At 38.8% G+C, this 21,526-nt stretch overlaps 1 protein-coding gene across 3 annotated transcripts in view; it reads right to left on the reverse strand.

The window, feature by feature from the left end:
* Positions 1–21,526, reverse strand: part of CNTN6 (contactin 6) — a 338,762-nt gene that overhangs the window by 133,054 nt on the left and 184,182 nt on the right. For all 3 annotated transcript variants that reach the window (XM_030802180.1, XM_030802181.1, XM_030802182.1), the window contains exon 5: positions 10,395–10,490. In XM_030802180.1, coding sequence (XP_030658040.1) covers positions 10,395–10,490 — 96 coding nt within the window. The remainder of the gene's footprint in view (positions 1–10,394; positions 10,491–21,526) is intronic.

Raw genomic sequence — 21,526 nt, forward strand, 5'->3', positions numbered from 1 at the left:
TTTGGAATATTCCAGAATGTGTGTACTTTACTGCAAACCTTGTGTAGTGCTCCAGGGTTAAATGTGACTGACTCTTGGGTGGTAAATCATGGTTATGCTAGCTCAGTGGCAAAAACCTAATCCAAGAAGAATAATTCCTTTTTTGGACTGAAGTCATTGATACTAGGGCCAAGGAAGTTTACGATGTAACCCAGAAAAGTGCCTAACACCTTTAAAATCCACTCCTATTTGAATTCCCATTCATTCCACAATTACTGCTTGATCACCTGGATTTTATTGGATCCCTTCTGATTTACACACCTACTGTTTGGAATCAAGGAGATGGTGGTCTTTATGGCCTACGAATGACAGTTAAATAAAGGTCTCATGGGTTCCTAATATTGCTAAGTTCCAAATAACTATAGAACTGGTTGTACATTGGCCAAACCTACTTGGAGAAGGAATGAAAACACAGCTGTCTCAAGGCAAACCCCAAAACTGGGGTTCAGCCTGGGAGGCCACATGAGTTACTGGCTTCTCAAAGGAAGGGATTCAAGAGCGAGCCAACAGTGTTAAGTGAAAGCAAGTTTATTAAGAAAGTAAAGGAATAAGAGTGGCTACTCCATAGGCAGAGCAGCCCAAAGGGCTGCTTGCTGGCTATTTTTGTGGTTATTCCTTGCTCATATGCTAAACATGGGGTGGAATATTCATTAGTTTTCTGGGAAAGGGGAGGAGAATTCCCAGGACTGAAGGTTCCTCGCACTTTTAGACCATATTGGGTAGCTTCTGGAAGTTGCCATGGCATTTGGAAGCTGTCATGGCACTGGTGGGAGTGTCTTTTAGCACGTTAATGCATTATAATTAGCATATAATGAGCAGTGTGGATGATTAGAGATAGCTTTTTTCACCATCTTGGTTTTGGTGGGTTTTGGCTGGCTTCTTTACCACATCTTATTTTATCAGTGGGGTCTTTTTGACCTGTACTTTGGAAAACCAGTCCTACTGGACTCATCTCATAGCCAGCTTTTGAGTGAATTGTTAGAAAACCTCCAATTCTAAGGGCGACCAAGCAAGCCATAGGATACAAATACATGAGGACTAGACTTCTCTTTTTCTTCCCAATTTCCATCTTTTATGGATGAACTTAATACAGTGAATGTAAGAGATGGGCTGTACCAGTGGTTTTCAACTAAGGATAGTTTTGCCCTCTAGAAGATATCTGGCAATATCTGGAGACACATTTTTCTCACAATTGGAGGAGGGAGTGCTATTGGCATCTAGTAAGTAAAAGCCAGAGATATTACTAAACATCTTTACAACGTGCAGAGCAGTTCTTCCAATAAAGAATTATTCCTGTAGATGTCTATTAGGTCCACCTGGTCCAGAGCTGAGTTCAAGTCCTGAATATCCTTGTTAATTTTCTGTCTCATTGATCTGTCTAATATTGACAGTAGGGTGTTAAAGTCTCCCACTATTATTGTGTGGGAATCTAAGTTTCTTTGTAAGTCTCTAAGAACTTGCTTTATGTATCTGGGTGCTCCTGTATTGGGTGCATATATATTTAGGATAGTTAGCTCTTCTTGTTGCATTGATCCCTTTACCATTATGTAATGACCTTCTTTGTCTCTTTTGATCTTTGTCGGTTTAAAGTCTGTTTTATCAATGACAAAGACTGCAACCCCTGCTTTTTTTTTGCTTTCCTTTTGCTTGGTAAATATTCCTCCACCCCTTTATTTTGAGGCTACGTGTGTCTTTGCACATGAGATGGGTCTCCTATGTGTGTCTTTGCATGTGAGATGGGTCTCCACATGAGACAGTGAATACAGCACACGGATGAGCCTTGACTCTTTATCCAATTTGCCAGTCTGTGTCTTTTAATTGGGACATTTAGCCTGTTTGCATTTAAGGTTAATACTGTAATAGCAAAGACTTGGAACCAATCCAAATGCCCATCAGTGATAGACTGGATATTATGTCTATCCATCAATGATAGACTGCAACATTTTCTTTAAAATGTGGCACATATACACCATGGAATACTATGCAGCCATAAAAAGGATGAGTTCATGTCCTTTGCAGGGACATGGATGAAGCTCGAAACCATCATTTTCAGCAAACTAACACAAGAACAGAAAACCAAACACCACATGTTCTCACTCATAAGTGGGAGTTGAACAATGAGAACACATGGACACAGGGAGGGGCCCATCACACACTGGGACCTGTTGGGGGTTGGGGGGTAAGAGGAGGGATAGCATTAGAAGAAAAACCTAATGTAGATGGCCGGTTGATGGGTGCAGCAAACCACCATGGCATGTGTATACCTATGTAACAAACCTGCACCTTCTCCACATGTGGCCCAGAACTTAAAGTATGATAATAAAAAAAGAAAAAAAGAATTACTCCCTATCTCCCCGACATCTGGCCCTACTGCCACAAAGCGTACCAGTGTTGGAAAACACTGTCTTCTACACATGGTAACAGGCTGCAACAGGAGAGTTCTGTTTGATGTGCTGGAAAGCAAGGAAAACAGTCTTTCTAAGGGTGAAAGCAGTCTGAAAGTGGAGGGAAGGAATGTGCATTATGGGACTTAAAGAAATAAACTTTCTAGAGAGCTGACTTTGGCTAGCTACGAACAGTGGGAAGAGCCATGAGCTTCCTTGTTCTAACACTGTACACTAATTTTAGGCAAATCAGTCGACCTCTCTGTGTGTTGTTTACATAGTCTCCAGTAGAGTAAAGAACTCTTGCTATCTCCTTGTATTATTTAACAACTTTTAAGTGTCTCTTCTGGACCAGATTATGGCAGAGAAAATTAGGCAGTGGAATAAATGCACTGGGTGTTTAGACAGGATCTTTTGAATTCCAGAGACAAGATCTTGGCCAAGTTATGTTATTAGTTAGTTGAGTTTAGTTAACTATAGCTGTTAGTTAACACTAACAATTTTAACACAATACTCAATTTGTAAAATTGAGATATATTCCCTGAAAATGTTAAATGAGTTGAGGTATTGCAAATGCTGAGTTGAGTGCTTAGTACATAGTAAGTATTCATTATCTTATCCAATTATGTAGTATTAAATGTTACTTATATAAGGTGAGTTCCAAATTTAGGTCTTCAAACCAGATCTCTTGTCCTAAACATGTAATCCAGCTGCCTGCTAGAAATTTTCACCCTTGTATCTAATTGGCATCTGAACATTAACATCTCCTAAAACAAATTCCTGATTTACTCCAACCCTAAACCTGCTCCCCCTTCATCAACTCCACCCCAATAAATGATACTCTATTTTCCAGTTGCTCGGTCCCAAATCCTTGGAGTTATCTTTTACTCTTCTCTTTCTCTTATAACCCACATTCAATCTTTCAGGAAATTATTTTACTTATACCTTATAAATACATACTGAAGATTGGTAATTATCTACCTGTCTATAGCAATCCACCTGGTCCAAGTCAGCATTCTCTCTCACCTGAATTAACACAATCACTTTTTAACTGCTTATGTTCTTGCCCCTCTGTGGTCTACTATCCAGAGTAAATTTTTAAAAATGAAAGTCAGAGAAAGCATGTCACTGTTCTGAATATAATCCAGTGAATTTTCATCTTACTCACAGGAAAAGGCAAAGTCCCTAAAATGCCTGAAAGTAAGGCTGTGTGTCCTCATTAACTCTTCTGTTTGTTCATTTTACTTCACCTATGCTGACCTCAGTGCTGTTCTAACACACTAGATGTGGTTTCCTCGCAGGTTCTTTGCACATGCTATTTCCTCCACCTGAACTGCTTTTACTTACTGTGTCTCACTCCCTCACTTCTTTAGTTCTCTGCTCAAATAGCAGTGAAACCTTCTTTTACCTTAGATATACAACAGCAACATCTACTATTTCCTATCCCCTTTTATTTTTCTTCTGGCTTTTATTACCACCTGTCATGCTTTATATTTCTTTATTATAAGATTCATGGAACTAAAAACTTTGTCTCTCTTCTCCACTTTATCACTAAAATGCAGAAAAACGAGTGGCACTTAGTAACTACACAATAAATATTTGTTGATTGAATACCCAGTGTACAAGTTCGATAATATGGTTATTATCGTTACTGTTATTTTTGTACCAACAGGCAACTATTGGGTCTGTCTGCCTTTTACACATTCAGAGAGCCTCAGAGTAACATATCCACTGCCAATTTGACCGACCCACTAAGATAAAAGCACTTTCATTTACTCCAGAAACAGCAAGCACACCAACTGGAGGAAGGGGATATTAAGTTTTAGCACTTTTTTCTCTACATAATTTTCCCCTTTATTCTATAACACAATTGTGAGCCTTTGCTTGGAATAACTTTTAATTTAAGTGGAATTGTCAGCGTCTTTATTGATGCAAATACAAACAGCGGGCTCAGACAGTAGTGCTATCTTCCTGCTACAGACATAGATGATCTAAACTTTTGGCATCAATTCAATTGTTCTACCAACCTGAAAGTTGGATCTGAGGAGAGAATGGAACATTTCCTCTAAATCAAATTTTAAACCTATAATTTTTATGAGCTCGGGATTTAGAGTTTCTTTTTTTGTTTGTTTGTTTTTTTTTTTTTTTGAGATGAAGTCTCACCCTTGTCCCCCAGGCTGGAGTGCAATGGTGCAATCTTGGCTCATTGCAACCTCCGCCTCCCGGAGTCAACTGATTCTCCTGCCTCAGCCTCCCGAGTAGCTGGGATTACAGGCGCCTGCCACCACACCCGGCTAATTTTTGTATTTTTAGGAGAGACGGGGTTTCACCATGTTGGCCAGGCTGGTCTCGAACTCCTGACCTCAGGTGATCTGCCCGCCTTGGCCTCCCAAAGTGCTGGGATTACAGGTGTGAGCCACTGTGCCCCGCTGAGAGTTTAATATCCATCCAATGAAGGGAAAGAGTGTTCTTTACTTTGAATAAAGTGAAACTATTACTATATAGTGAAGGGGGGTTTAATTATTGTAGACAACATGCATCGTTGCTTCATTCTGTCATTTTTAAATAAGATTTCCTATGAGGCTAGACTAACTCACTGGGTCCATGAAAGTTTATTGATTGCTTGTTTTCATATTCCTTCTTCAGTTTTGGTTTCAGGGGCATTACATCTATTCCAAAATTTAAAGGAAATTCTGCCTTCAGCTCCGTTGCAGATAGTTTGTGCAGACTTTTTGTGACGAGTGACTGAAACTTAACAAAAGCTCACTTTTGAGGTGAGTGAGAATCCATGGTGGAAAGACCTCTCTGCATAGAGCTCAAAGTTCAGCCAAAGGCACGATGACATCCCACTCCCCATAAATAAATAAAATAAATATAAAATAAGTTTTGTGGGCTGGGTGCAGTGGCTCACACCCGTAATCCCAGCACTTTGGAAAGCCGAGGCAGGCGGATCACAGGAGGCCAGGAGCTGGAGACCCACCTCGTCTCTACTAAAAATATAAAAAATTAGCCGGGTGTGGTGGCGTGCACCTGTAGTCCCAGCTACACAGGAGGCTGAGGCAGGAGAATCGCTTGAACCAGGGAGGTGGAGGTTGCAGTGAGCCAAGGTGGCATCACTGCACTCCAGTCTGGGCAATAGGGCAAGACCCACTCTGAAAAAAAAAAAAAAAAAAAATAGTTTTGTATTGTCTCTTTCTTTTGCATGAACTGAGGGATGACCTTAGAACCCTGCAGGGACATAGTGAAAGAAATAAAATATTTTTGTTTGGCCAACTACTAAATTTCGTTCTGCCAAGCACTGAGAAGCTAAAGGAGTATTGATATTCTTCAGAGATAGGTGTCCAAATGGAGAAGAAGTATAATAGATACTTAGGGGAATTGTTGGAAATTGTTGGGAAGATGTGGGAAGTCATCACCTACCAGTGAGAGAGCGTTTAGGAGGAATGAAGGAGACGTCTAACAGGAATCTCAATGAAGTTTTGTAATCAGATGTGCATTGTAGTCCTCTCTGTGCTGTCCTTACAAAACTTCGTGAAACCTACATTTCTCGGAAATATTTTACAGATAAGATTTTTTTTTTTTTTTTTTTTTGAGACGGAGTTTCGCCTGTCACCCAGGCTGAAGTGCAGTGGCGCGATCTCGGCTCACTGCAAGCTCCGCCTCCCGGGTTCACGCCATTCTCCTGCCTCAGCCTCTCCGAGTAGCTGGGACTACAGGCGCCTGCCACAACGCCCGGCTAATTTTTTTTTGTATTTTTAATAGAGACGGGGTTTCACCGTGGTCTCGATCTCCTGACCTCATGATCCGCCCGCCTCGGCCTCCCAAAGCGCTGGAATTACAAGCGTGAGCCACCGCGCCCGGCACAGATAAGATTTTTTGGAAAGATGAGAATAAGGGCTGAGTCTGGTCCTAAGGACAGAGATTCAGTTACAGTCACAAAACCCATCTCTTATTAGGGAATAGGATTAAAAGAGAAATATACTGCTCCACTCAGATTACAGAGAATGGTGCCTTTTCTGCTTCCACATTTTGAAATGATAAAATAGAGTGTCTTGAACTGTGTCCTGGCATTATTGCCTAGGTTCTTTTTCTTTTTCACTATGATGCCGTCTCTGCTAGAATAACCTTTCCGTGGAAAACCCTTCCTTTCTAGAGGAGCAGCACATTTGCGTTTGTGCTTCAAAACCGGGTAGAAAGCATCCACAGAAGGCCTATGCTGGAGTCAGGTCTCCTTTTTTTTATTCAGAAGAAAGAACAGCTCTATAAAAGTACCTGTGTATTTAGTTTATGTTGATTACTCTGTTTCATGGGGTTGTGGCCAATTGTTTACATGGAAAAACCATCTAGACACTTTTCTGTTTTGTTTTTAAAGCACGGAGCCATTCTTTGCTGGGTAAATTTATAAAATTTAGCCATGTTGATACTTTTTCTTACTCTCCTATAAAGTTGTGTGTGTGTGTGTGTGTGTGTGTGTGTATATCACACTAAAATATATTTGATAGGCCTGCCTTGTTAAAAAAAAAGTTTTGTATAATTTATGTGAATACACTAAAAAGAAAGCATAAAGAATTCAGGATATTCTGATAATATCAAGTTTAACATGATTTCTCCCTTGTTGCAGAACTTCCTGTGAGACTCATTCTTGCTGACTGATTATGTTGAAAAAGACAACAGAACTAAATTATCAAAAATTTGATGTAAAAATTTTAGCCTTTGCTGGGCTCTGTGGCTTAAGCCTGTAACCCCAGCACTTTGGGAGGCCGAGACAGGCAGATCCCAAGGTCAGGAGGCAGGCGGAACACGGGGTCAGAAGTGAAACCCCGTCTCTACTAAAAATACAAAAATTAGCTGTTCATGGTGGCATGTGCCTGTAGTTCCAGCTACTTGGGAAGCTGAGGCAGGAGAGTTGCTTGAACCTGGGAGGTGGAGGTAGTGGTGAGCAGAGATTGGGCCACTGCACTCCAGCTTAGGCAATAGAAGGAGACTCCGTCTCAAAAAAAAAAAAAAAAAAAAATCAACCTTTATGGCCTTCTATCTCTGTGGAGTCTGTGCTACTTTTCTTTATGAGAAGCTTTTTTAATATTTACACATGAGATTTAAAAAATAATTTGGCCTTGCCAACATTTACTTTACAGTGCTCTGTTAACTCCGTCTGCCCCCATTACTATATTTCTAGGACGTTGCTCTGTGAGAGCCATGTGTGGTAGGAAATACAGAGCCTTCAGGGAGATAGGAAACAGAAGAAATAATGTTTGAGAAACATATTGTAGGGCAAAATTCCAAGATGACCTTCAAGGACCCATGCCCTTGTATAATTCTCTTCATTTGAGCGTGAGTGGGACTTGTAACAGGATGAGAGATCACGCCCATGATTAGATAAGATTAGATGGCACAGGTTGATTTAAAGAAACTGACTCCAGCTTTTGTGGGCATGATCTACATCAGGTGAGCCCTTATAAGAGATGGGGCTCTTCCTGACTAAAGAAATTTGAAAAGTTCGAGGGACTTAATGTGAGATAGATTCTCTGTTTCTGGCTTTGACATTGGACAAATGCTCATGGCAAGAAATTCAGCAGGCTCTAGAAGTTGAGAGTGTCCCTTAACAGCCAGTCATCAAGGAAACAGGGACCTTAACTGCAAGAAAGAGGATTCAGCCAACAAATATGCTTGGAATCATGATGAGATGCTACTTGTAACATAAATTAAATCTGGGACCAGATGTGGTGGCTCCAGCCTGTAATCCCAGCACTTTGGGAGGCTGAGGTGGGCAGATCACCTGAGGTTAGGAGTTTGAGACCAGCCTGGCCAACATGGCAAAACCCCGTCTCTACTAAAAATAGAAAAATTAGCTGGGTGTGGTGGTGTGCAAATGTAATCCCAGCTACTCAGTAGGCTGAGGTAGGAGAATCGCTTCAACCGAGGAGGCAGAGGTTGCATTGAGCCAAGATCGAGCCACTGCACTCCAGCCTGGGAGGCAGAGCAAGACGCCATATCAAAAAAAAAAAGAAAGAAAAAGAAATTGGTATTAGACAAGTTTGCCATTACTCCTATGCAGCAAGATTATTCAGTCCCAAAGGTCTTAATTTAAGGCAGTTTTTGTATACCTGTGACTTAATTTTATGGCATTGATCCCAGGGGCACTATTATAATGAGGGCCTCACATACTTTAAAAGATCAACATATCCTTTAATGTTGATAGGTGACAAGGTAACAACGACAAATGTCTCCTGTCTGGCTGCCTTTTAATTTTTTAAATTTTTTTACATATGGAACAGATTCATTTACAAATATTTTACATTTCTTTTATTCCCGGTTAAACGAAGTTGAAAACAATCTTCAATAGTGTCAAGAGTATTTGAATAATACCATAAGAGCATAAAATGACATAGACTGACAGGACAAACTGATATGATTTTCCATATTTTGTCATCTTAGATTATGGTGCTGGAAAATAATTTTCTATATGGTTAAAAAATAAGCACCAAAAGAGCCTGAGCAATGTTTGTGTGTTCTGAAACAATATTATTTTATCTCAATATAGCACTAAAAGCATTGCAACTCTTCCCTATCATTTCAGGTGAATATAATGCCATAATACTCTGTAATAATACTGAATAAGATATTGTTAACTTTGAATTAGTTTTCTTTTCTTTTGGTCATGGCAATTCATGAGGTTGTGTAAAAACAATAATGGAAAAATGCTTTCAAGTTTCTCAAGGCTCATAAATAAGATTTGGTTTAACATTAAAGGTAAATTGCTTAAATTTTATTTTTAAACATCTGTCCTATGTGTTTTAAAAGTTCTCCCATTCCAGAGTGAAAATCAATTATAACAACTGCAGTGATAGTTAAGAGCTGAGGGTCTGGGAGCCAGACTTCCTGGATTTGAATATTGGCTTCATTGCCTGCCAGCTGCGTGACCTTGGACCAGTTAATTAACATCTTTCTATTTCTCTGTAGTGTACTGAGCCTGTAAAACAATAATTACACTCATATCTCTTATAAGTTTTTGTGAAAATTTAAGAATCTAATACATGTTAAAGTACTTGGTTTGTGCTGTGTAAGTCTTGGCTGTTATTAAGCTTTCTATAATACAGTTAGCGTGATATTGGTTTGTACCAAATGACTCCATGGATGTTTTCACACTACCTCCTTCAGGTTCACTGTGAGTTGAGAATCATGACCAAATTTACCAAATCATGTGAAACTTGAGAAAATCCATTCCCAAGGGGATGAGAATCAGTAAGTAGTCTGGATCCCTGACAATGGGCCAGTCCACTGACCAATCCAGAGTCTTCCAAAGTAGAGGCTGGCATTTATTGTTTGATTTTTACCATTGCCAGGAGACATTCTGATTTGGTGCTATACAGAATTTGCTTCCAGTTAATGGGGATCTGTCCCTTCCAGTAATTAATGTGACATTGCCAAGAGGAGTGTTGGTTGGAATTTGCTTCTCCATAGAGCCCAAAAATAAAAAGGTAGTAACAATCTTAACTTTCTTTACTTACTAAAGCACTAGTTATTACTCTACTCAATTTACATTTATTAGCTCATTTAACATTTACAACAAACCAAACAGACAAAAAAAACAGTTAATGTGTCTCTATTTTATAGATGAGAAAACCAAGCCTCAAAGTGGGTTAAATAAATTGTCCCCTTGTCATGAAGTTTGCTTGTCACAGCACCAAATTACAGCTGCTGTCAGTTTCTCTACAAAGCCCTGGCACTCACACTACGTACAATGCCATGCTGTACCTCCTTAAAGACAAATTTGCTGCGTGGCTACTTGAACAAATATTTTTAAAAGAAAATATTTGGATATAGAGCTATTTGTATGCAGTAGATGCACTTGACGAGATTCACAGTTTCTTTGATTTGATAAAAGGTGATCATTAACTCTAAGACCTGATGTGCTCACATCACTCTCCAAGTGACCGCATTAATGACGTGACCCAAATCACCCCATCATACCTCCAAAATGTGGCGGTGGGCCACAGAGAAGCACCACACCTTGACCTTCTCGGACAGATACTGTGCTTCTTGTTTTAGTTTCAAAGTCTTCAATATCTTGGAAAGCAAAGAAAAGCAGATTTATAATTAGTTACTTTGCAGAATAAATATTTTAAAGAAGAATCTCAAGAATATTTTTATTATTAAGGGGAATTAATCTCATACTTTGCTGACCAGAAGACTTAGTTGACAATCAGTTTAACTGCACTTATTATCTTGCAAAATCTTGTGTTTCTTTCTTTCTTTTGAATTAAACACAGTATGTGATAAAGACAATACTCACTATCTGTTTGCTTTTATTCTTCCAGACAGTGTAGCCTAGCAGGAAATCTGTTAAGCCCAACATGTATTTACTTTGTCTGTCCAAGGAAGGTGTGATTTTAAAAAGGTATGTCACAAGTTTGCTGCAGTGTTCCAACATCTTAGATTAATGGTTGCCATTTTAAAGTGTGGCTGGCATCTATGAGAATTTAGGATGTAATAGTGTGAGGGAAAGAGTTCTGTGTGACAGAACCAATGAGACAGAAAATGTATTTTCAATTTTCTCTTGATTTATTCCTTTACAAAGCAGGCTCATGATCTTATTTGGAATGTGATGATTTCCTACATAACAGAATCACAGAAATTCAGAGTTGAAAGAGTGCTTACTAGCTATACCTTGTTAAGCCATCTGAGGCATAAGTCTTTCCACCTTCCTGAAGAATGGTCACCCATTCTCCTAAATTGTTTAACTTCTTTGAGCCTCAGTTTCTTTACCGGTAAAATCCTTTCATTCATTCAATTAGTTATTTAATGAATTAACCTACTAATCTGGGTGTGGTGGCTCACTCCTGTAATCCCAGCACTTTGGGAGGCTGAGTCAGGCAGATTGCTTGTGGCCAGGAGTTTGAGACCAGCTTGGCCAATATGGCAAAACCTCATCTCTACTAAAATTACAAAAATTAGCAGACATGGTGGCACATGCCTGTAATTCCAGCTATGTCAGGAGGCTGAGGCATGAGAATTGCTTGAACCCAGGAGGCAAAGGTTGCAATGAGCCGAGATTGCGCCACTGTACTCCAGGCTGAGCGACAGAGCCAGAATCGGTCTCCAAAAAAAAAAAAAAAAAAAAAGAAAAAAGAAAAAAAAACTACTAAAAGACGGAAGTAGTATTAAGGGGAGAAGGTTTATTTGTGAATAAAACAATAAAATAGGCAGGTATTTTACGTTTATTGTGCTTACTATCTAATGGGAAGACCAGAAGATTGTTTTAAAACAAATACATCATTTACAAATTGTGGTAAGTGTCTTTGAGTGTAGACTGAAATTGTCTACCAAGATCTATTCTTCCTTCTCCCATAATAATAGACTTGTTGATCAAACATGCTTGTCTAAACGGAGATCACATTTCCCAGATTACTTTGCAGCTAAATATGGCAAGCAAAAATGATGAATGAAACTTTCACTTACTATGTTTGAGGGGAAATCTCCACAAATTTTGATGTTCCTGATCCACCTACCACCACACCCACCTAAATTGCCAAATTGCCAATGATATGGGAGGTCTTGAAAGCCACTTGTTGATTGCAAAAGAGCCACCATTCACCTGGGTATTTGAGTGACTAACTGGAGCAGAAACATAGCTAATATGGAACATCAACTTTAGATCATTATATTACATATAAGTAAACTTCTATCTTGTTTGAGGCATTTGTTTTCGGGTCTCTGTCCCATCAGTTTAACTTTTTACCCTAAGATACTCTGTAAAACCAAAGAAGAGAGCACTGATCTGACAGATGAGAAAGAGACAGCCATGCAATGATGGTAAGGTACAGGGAAAGCATTGCTTCCAGAATGAAAAAACAGTACTAAATTTCTGGATATAAAAAATGTAGGGACGTTTTGTGGTACTGAATAGAAGCCAGTGTTGTTAGTGCATAATGGGCAAGGTTTCAGTGCAAGTGCAGTAGTAAGCAGGATATCGTGGGCTATGTATATATAATACATTTGGTTTAAATTTAAAATACAAATAAAATGGATTGGAAATAATCTAATAATACAGCAGTGCACATCATTGAATCATACCTGGAACATGCATAGAAAATCGTGCCATTGAAAATTAGAAAGAATATATCAAATCTAAATGGTTTGATTTGGAACATTCTTAATGTCATGTTCTTTAAAAAGTCACTAAATATTGATATATCATTATCCTATTGTGGAAGAAAAAAACAGTAAAAAACTAATATAAGCATCCGGTTAAACTGGCATAAAGTTACAGAATGGACTTTTTAAAAAACGCACATTGGTTGTCTTAGAGGAATGGATGGGAGATGTGAAAGTAGAGATTACCTGTCTTTACTTACATCTGTCTTTATCTTTTAAAGTCTTCTAAAGATTACATATTGTGGTTTTTCAGTTTTGCTTATGTTTTAACAACCTTACTGTGGTCTAATTGGAACAAATTATTGGTATTGTTTAGATGAATTCAAGAATTTCATTTTGGATCTATTAAATTTGTATTATCCATGAGCTATCTAAGTGACAATATTACAAATACTATAAAACAAACAGGGGTCTCCAACCCCCAAACCACACAGCAGGAGATAAGTGGCAGGCAAGCGAACAAAGCTTCATTTTATTTACAGCCACTCCCTGTCAATCACATTACCTCCTGAGCTCTGCCTCCTGTTAGATCAGCAGTGGCATTAGATTCTCATAGGAACACAAACCCTATTGTGAACCGCCATTGTGAGGGATCTAAGTTGCACGCTCCTTGTGATAACCTAATGCCTGATGATCTGTCATTATCTCCCATCACCCCCAAATGGGACCATCTAGTGGCAGGAAAACAAGCTCAGGGCTAAGAATGGGGTTTATCAGCATATACACCATATTTGAAGTCATAGGTATGAATGTAAACCTGATGGGGTGACTCTTAAACTTTTGGCATGAGCAAATTGGTGGACAGTTGTCTAGGAGCTAAGCTTGAAAATCTCCATATTTAGAGGTAGAGAACCACAGATATGAGAGAGAGAGAGTGTGTGTAAAAAGCTAGAGGTGAATAATATGTGAACATAAAAGACAAAACAATGTTGGTCATACGTGATTTTGCCAAGAAAAGTTTAAGTAGAGAGTTTAGGGAAGAAGCCAACATGAATTGAGAAGTGGATCGTAGATAGCAGATAAGGACATGGAGATCACAGTCATGAGAACTCTTTAGAGTTGGCTATGAATAAGAGGTGAGATTTAGGAAGAATACCAAAAGGTTTGGAGGGTGAGGCCACTATGCTGAAATAAATGATCAAGTAAAGAAAGAGATTGATGATTCAGGACACAGATAAAATAAGGTCCTTGTAAATCCTGAAGGGTGATAATCAGAACCCACATGGAAGGATTGGCATTTGTAAGGAAAGAGAAATTAAAACAAAACTTATATGTGCTTATATAAGATGGACTGCAAGTTTTTGCTGGGTTAGATGAGAAAGTTTTTGGTGGTGGTTTCAAATTTTTCAATCAAACTGATCGAAGGGGGCTTTGGGTGGTCATTTGGGAAGATAAAAGATCCAATAAACACACCTATTTTTAGCAAGATTGTTATGGAGATTAAATAAAATGATGAATTTAAAGTATCTAGACTAAAGCCCAGTAGTGGTAATTACTATGATTATGACATTCCAAGTGGTTAGGGCCAACCATACATTTTCCTCTGACTGATACAAAGTTCAGATACACTAATCTAAAAATACAAGTTAAATATCACATTCTAGTTCCAATAACATTTTTGGAGGTAGATGATTTTATTTGAAACATCCGCAGTTTATCTCTGCTAACTACATTACTTCCCGTATCAGTGTTCTTTTTGTAAACATTGCTTTTCAATCCATGTAAAGTAGGAGTTCAATAAGATAGATTCACCAGATCTGATAGGTAAATTGAGAAAGTCTTGTATTTTCTATACGTTTAATAACAAAAGTATTTGATACAAAAGTATTAAGATAAACTCTACTGATCCTCAACTACACCCCCTTCCCTTTCTCCGCCTGCTCTCGATCAGTAGTCATTAGCTTTATACTAATTTAGGACCTGGCATGCCTACCATGTTTCTCATAGAGGAATTTACATCAAATATGCTTCCTTTCTTCTTTGGCCATGGAAAAACTAAATCAGCCTACATATGTTGGCACTGTTGATGTGAACTATTGCCTTGACTGGGGAGTCCTTTATGACTTTGGCTTGTATCAGTTTAAATGTGACTCCTGAATAAAAATCAGCCTAATAAGCTTCATTTTAAAACAAAAAAAATTAATATATTGAAATCATTGTTTCTGTTTCTAGTAACAATCATCATAGGTGACAATTTTAAGGGTTTTTTTCTTACTATTGTTTTTGAAAGGTCCCATTAAATTGTGACTATATTGTAATGGTCACAAAAACAAACACTGTCACAAACGAGTAATGAGAAATTGAATGATTCTATGAAATTAACAAGCTTTGGATTGAATTCTCTCAATGTCACATTGTCAGTGCTCCACAATCCTAGGAACATCAATCATCTTTTCAGTGTTAATCAGAAGTCATTATAACACACTGTTGATAAGAACACTGATACTTAATATATTCTGTGTTCACTTCCACTTAAATAGCATCCGCTTGTGACATAATTTCTCTGTGCCTTTTGTGATTACAATGGGATTTCTATTAGCTGACATGAAAGGAAATCAATGCCTCTTAAAAGTCACACAAGTCCTGTTAGCTATCAAAACAGTCATTCCAAAATGTTAGTAGTTCACAGGTTTTAATTAATAATTCACATTTTAAAACCATTTAATAGCACACAGATCATAGACAAGATGTAAGTCTGCCTCATTTAAACTATGTGCCATCTCATGTGAATATGCTTTGAACAAGGTCTACTGTACAGATCCAATCTGTATTTCAAATACCCTTCTGCCAGCTGGAAACAAGATTTAATTCAGAGCATTTTCTGAGGCAAGGGTGACTGAATTAGGCAGCCATACAAGCATCCAGTGAATATTTTCTTTGCTCTGTAAGACCTTTAAGAACTCTAGAATTATTTTTCTACAAGGAGAGGCCAGAGAGAACCACCAGTTTCTATTTTTGTCCTATCCATTTTTGCTTAAAAGAAAATTGCTTAGAATGAGATCGTTCTCTGAGATGGTGTCAAATTCTATAATATTTGGAGATATTCTCTTAGACCACAAAGGTGACCTGCCCAGGCTGCCCTTGTGCACGGGCTACAAATCCTGCAGTGCTGGTTGCTGTTAACGACCTCGATTGTTGAGGTTGCTCTCATTAAGCCATTCTGATGGCCAAGGCTTATCAGGTCCTGTGGTTTTATTGCTGGTTTTGGAGGAAGCATTTGGCAGGAGTATAAGCAAAAATGCAGTCACGAATAAGGCTCTGTTCCAAAGGCCAGCAGGAAGTGCCTGAGAATGGCCCATAAAATGAGCTTTAAGGAATTACTGGGCCATATGCTCTCTCTTGGAGCAACCAAGGTGCAAGGGAGGGACAAAGGCCACCAAGATGTACTTAAAATTAAGGTTCAGGCAATACAAGTATTGTAATATCTAATTGTAAAGAGAATATATCTTTGCAGCTGCCACGTGTAGGAATGAATCTCAGCCTAATTAAAGCAAGAAAACTGTACATTTGCTGCCAAGGCCTGAGGATCACAATCAGAGGATGCACTTGGCAGTGCCAGCCCCTGACACAGAAGGAGGCCAGTGGTTTGCCAAGTCTCATAAGCTTGAAGGAAGTCTATGTGTACCCAGGGTCCATTGATCAGGACCAAGAAGACAGCACCTGAAAAGCTGGAGATAGGGAAAATATTCACCAGAAAACAGGCATGCTTAGAGTAGGACATAGTACACCCAGCTGAGTTGTTAAAGATCTGAGTAATGATATATTTTTTCCCATTTACTATGTATGAATTATTTCATTGTAATGTTTTAAATTTTTTCTTTGTTCTTTCATTTTTTAATATATGGAGAATAGCTATTATATGTCAGATGCTCTGATAAGTACACTCATTGAATCCTCAGAACCACCTGTAATCCACACAATCACCTGTACCATTGTCACCTTCATTTAGCGAAGGAGGAAATTGAGGTTCACAGATGACTGGCCACTGACCAAAGTTGACCCAATTTCTATGTGTCCAGATAAGGTTGAAAAAGAGAGTTTGTGTATTAGTCAATTTTCATACTGCTATGAAGAAATACCTGAGACTGGATAATTCATAAAGAAAAAGAGTTTTAATGGACTCACAGCTCCACATGGCTCAGGAGGCCTTATAATCATGGTGGAAGGTGAAGGAGGAGCAAAGCCACATCTTACATGGTGGCAAGCAAGACAGTGTATGCAGGGGAACTGCCCTTTCTAAAACCATCAGATCTTGTGAGACTTATTCACTATCAGGAGGACAGCATGGGTAAAACGTGCCCCCATGATTCAATTACCTCCCACTGGGTCCCTCCCATGACATGTGGGGATTATGGCAACTACAATTTAATGTGGGATTTAGGTGGGGATACATCAAAACCATATCACTCTGTTTCCAGGGTTCACACTAAAACACTGCTCTCCAGATATTACCTGGGGTCTCCTTGCCACTTATAATTTATAAAATTAACAAACTAATACTCCATGGTCAAACAAACAATCAAAAGCCTAATGCTTTTCCAAAAAGTTGTACAAATTGCTGGCGGAGAGGTAAAGCTGCTTTCTCTCCCCCAAGAATTTGTAGTTTCTAGAAGTGGCTCTGTTTTTGATGTCCTGAATCCTCTGAATCCTTATTTGTACCTCTTTTTATATTTCTTGATTTATCTCCACCCTTACATTCTCCCTGTATCTGTATGTGAACATAGAATGTAGCCCCTTATTTTGACAAACATAGAGAGCTATGCACCCCCCACCAGCACATACACAGAGGTGTGATACATCACCACTACCAAATTTTGAGCCTGTGTCAGCCTTACTGATATATTCATATGCAGCTCGAACACCTTAGAATCAAATATTGGGTATATGGCTCCTAAAGGCCCTGTAGTTACTCCTCTTACTTGCTTGTGTCTGCTGTCTCTCTTCTATAACTTCCCTACTACAATCCTGTCTTTCAGGAGCAGGTAGGAAATGTCCCTCTTGCTTTCATCTGCCAAGATGTTCAGCTCTGTCTGCTCCTGCTGTCACACACAGAAATTGATTGATCTGTATGAGTTCACACAGGTAATAAGTAAAGGAAATAAAATTTAATTCCAGATGCTGTGTCTCTAGACAAGGCGCCATGGCTCCAGCCTGTAATCCCAGCAATTTGGGACACCAAGGTGGGCGGATCACATGAGACCAGGAATTGGACACCAGCCCGGGCAACATGGTGAAACCCTGTCTCTACTAAAAATATAAAAAAAAAGACTAATGTGGTGGCATGTACCTGTGGTCCCAGCTACTTAGGAGGCAGAAGGTTGCAGTGAGCCAAGATCGCACCAATGCACTCCACACTCTAGCCTGGGTGACAGAGCCAGACTTTGTCTCAAAAAGCAAAAACAAACAAACAAAGACAAAGTAAAGAAACAAATACTGTGGCTCTAGAGTGCATCCGCTTAACCACCAGACCATATTGCCTCTCTGTCTAGAACATCACCCAGACAGACTTGTTGTCTCTTTCCACACCTCAGAAGCAATTTCAATTATTGGTCACTTCAAAGATGTTAGGTCTAATTTTAAACTCTACGATTTATTTTACCCTGCTTTCTGGTTTCCGTCAACCAAATACTATTTTCCCCCTTTGAGAATCCTTCTGAAGAAGTTTCAGCACTGAAAGCTTGTTCTGGGGTAAACAAGATGTTGGGGAACTTGTTCACCTTCATGATGCAGTTCCCATGTTGAAGGTATGTATTTTGTTTTGGCCTATGGCAAAAACAATTTGCTGGGCAAAGAAATGCCAATACTCTGCCCAGCAAAAGAGAAATGGTAAAAGACACCAAGAAAACAAATCCCCAAATCTGCATAAGTCTCACAGAACTCCCAGATATAATATATGCAACTTTCAGTATTAAAACACTCTTAAGAATCTCAAGACATTATAGTGAGGTTATTCTAAATTTGTATCTCTCCATACTTCTCTTCTTTGAAGAGGACAAGTTATGAATAATACCAAAATTGTTCATGTTGCTATTTCCTATTTCTTGAGTGATTTTGTTTTAGTTCTATAGTAATTAATTTTCCCATGCCTTTATTAATTGGCACAGAGAAATATCTCTACTGAAAGCAGTTTCATTTTCCACCATCATTTTCTGGATGCTATATACTCAGTCATGGTGTTCATGATATTATTATGTTTCCTAGCATAACTCAGTAACACAACACAACATAACCTAATCAAGCACAATGCTATTGTCAAACGCTGTAAAAGAGGCAATAGCTAAATCTTAGAATCGGTCATACATTTGGAATGCTAATATCCAAGTAGGAAGTAAGAAGTTATTTTAAGAGCTCCTGGCGTCAAATCCATTTACAGTCCAAGTTAAAATTCCTCACTTTTGGGGGTGTAGAAGAATTTTTATAAAAATTTATATATAAGTAGAGAAAAAGTGCGTTGTTTCTTGTTTTTCTGGGAATATAATGAATTCACCGAGAAGCGTTTTTTTTTTTTTTTTTATGAAAAAAATAGATAGGACAATAGTAAGGAGCACATAATGCATGTTTTTCCCTAACAGCCCACCACTTAAGTTTTCAGGGAGGTAAACATTTCATAAATTAAACAAGTAAACAAATATGAAATATCAATTAGGTAATTGGTCTGTGATAATATACATGTCAGACTGGATTTGATTTTCTATAATGGACTCATTTGCCTGACAAATGGTGGTAAGAACAGTGACACTTATGACAAAAATAAAAATACAAGTTCTAGATGTGGGCTAGACTCAAACTCGCTTCTTACTAAGCTGGCATATTCCCTACAGTTAAAAGTAGATGAGAGAAACAGAACACAATTATGGGACTGCATAGGATACACTGAGATGCCAGATTACTTAACTAGTAAAAGGCAACTGGCCTTTGGTGTTCCTGAAAGGAAGGTGATGTAGGTAGCATGCAAAATAGATTAAATAACCCACTAATGAATTCCTTAAAAGGCTTAGTGATGGAACAAAATGATCAAAAATGCAAGTTTAGGGTCAAACTATCTATATTCAGATGCTAGCTTGGCCATGCATGCACTAGCTATTGATTTAGGGCAGATTATTTAGTATCTTTCTACCTCAGTTTTCTTCACCTTTAAAATAAGCTAGCTAACAATAGTACCTGCCTCAGAGAAAAAACATGACATAATATATTTAAAGTGTGTAGAAGATGTTAAGTACAAAATACATGATGTGAGGGACTTTAATTACATTATTGATGATATGAGGGCACATCAACAAAATTAGGATGTTTTGAATTTTTATTTTTATTTTATTTATTTTATAATTTTTGAGACAGGGTCTCACTCTCTTGCCTCAGCTGGCGTGCAGTGGCTTGCTCATGGCTCACTGTAACCTCAAATCCCTGGGCTCATGCAATCCTCCTGCCTTAGCCTTCTGAGTAGCTAGGATTAGAGGTGAGTGCCACCAATCTGAGCTTGAACTTTTAAACTGGCTTTTTTTTCAGCTTTCATCTCAGTGTCGGATGATGTAACCAGACATATTTTCTTGAAGACTGAGTCAGGACATACCTCTGTGCCTATTCAGTGGCAGCTTAAATGCTCATGAAGGAATGGAAAAAAACAAAAAGGAGACCTAAAGTCAAAAACAAGTGAATTTTATTCCAAGCCCTGCCAATGCCACATGACACTATTGTTTTTGTTTTTTTTTGTTGTTGTTGTTGTTTTTTTGAGACCGAGTCTCTGTCACCCAGGCTGGAGTGCAGTGGCATGATCTCGGCTCACTGCAAGCTCTGCCTCCTGGGTTCACGCCATTCTCCTGCCTCAGCCTCCTGAGTAGCTGGGACTACAGGCACCTGCCACCATGCCTGGCTAATTCTTTATATTTTTAGTAGAGATGGGGTTTCACCATATTAACCAGGATGGTCTCGATCTCCTGACCTCGTGATCTGCCCACCTCAGCCTCCCAAAGTGCTGGGATTGCAGGCGTGAGCCACCGCGCCCAGCCCACTCTCTATTTTATGCCAGAGAATGTTTCTCCAACTTGACACAAGTTGTTAGACTGACGGTTAGTGAGCCTCACTGCCTGGTAAGCTACACAGCCCAGCTAGAGGCAGAAGTAACCTCTTGGGTGGACATACAATAGCCAGAAAAATCCTAGGCTGCCCTGCTTCTCACAGTCTTGGGCTTTGCCTTTTGGCAAATGTTCATTTTCTCATCTTTTGTTCTGCAGGGAGGACAGTGCCAAAACCTTTGTAGTCAATAATCTCTAAAGAGATTTCTTAGGGGCAATTTGTGCTTCTTGGGATTAATAAGTGATATAAATATTGTTCAAAGGCAAAAAGGGGAGTATCCAGAAAAGGCCAAATCTTCAGGTAAATGATCCTCAGGGTGCATTGCAGCATGTGGGAAAGTGTGGCATCAGCGGTGTCATCAAGGTATGTGTTTTTTGTTTTTTGTTTTTTTTTTTCAGAAAGAAATGTGAGGTTTCTGCTGAGGAAGCCATGAATGGCAATAGAAACGTGTATATTCCATTGCCATTGCAGACACTAAAGTGATTCATCCAAAGATCAGCTTGTTGAATTCATTATTCCCAGGAGACCAAAAAAAAAACCTCACTTTCTCTCCACTTATTTGTTAATTTTTATAAATATTATTTTACCTTTCCCAAAGAGAAATTTTAACTTGGACTGTAAATGGATTCGACACTATAAACTCTTAAAAAACCTTCTTACTTCCTACTTGGATATCAGCATTCCAATTTTTGTCCAATATCAAGTGTTTATTAGGTTTTTGTTAAATATTTGATGGCAACAACTAAGAGCTATGGAGGTGTACCATGAGAGGGGCTTCCTAGTACAGGAGCCGGGGAACTCTTAATTACTGAGACCTTCCCAATTTCTGAACTTTATAAACAAAATGAGTTGTAGGTACCCCATGTGACTCCCAT

The sequence above is a fragment of the Nomascus leucogenys genome, chromosome 21, assembly GCF_006542625.1.
Source record: "Nomascus leucogenys isolate Asia chromosome 21, Asia_NLE_v1, whole genome shotgun sequence".
NCBI classification, from domain to species: domain Eukaryota; kingdom Metazoa; phylum Chordata; class Mammalia; order Primates; family Hylobatidae; genus Nomascus; species Nomascus leucogenys.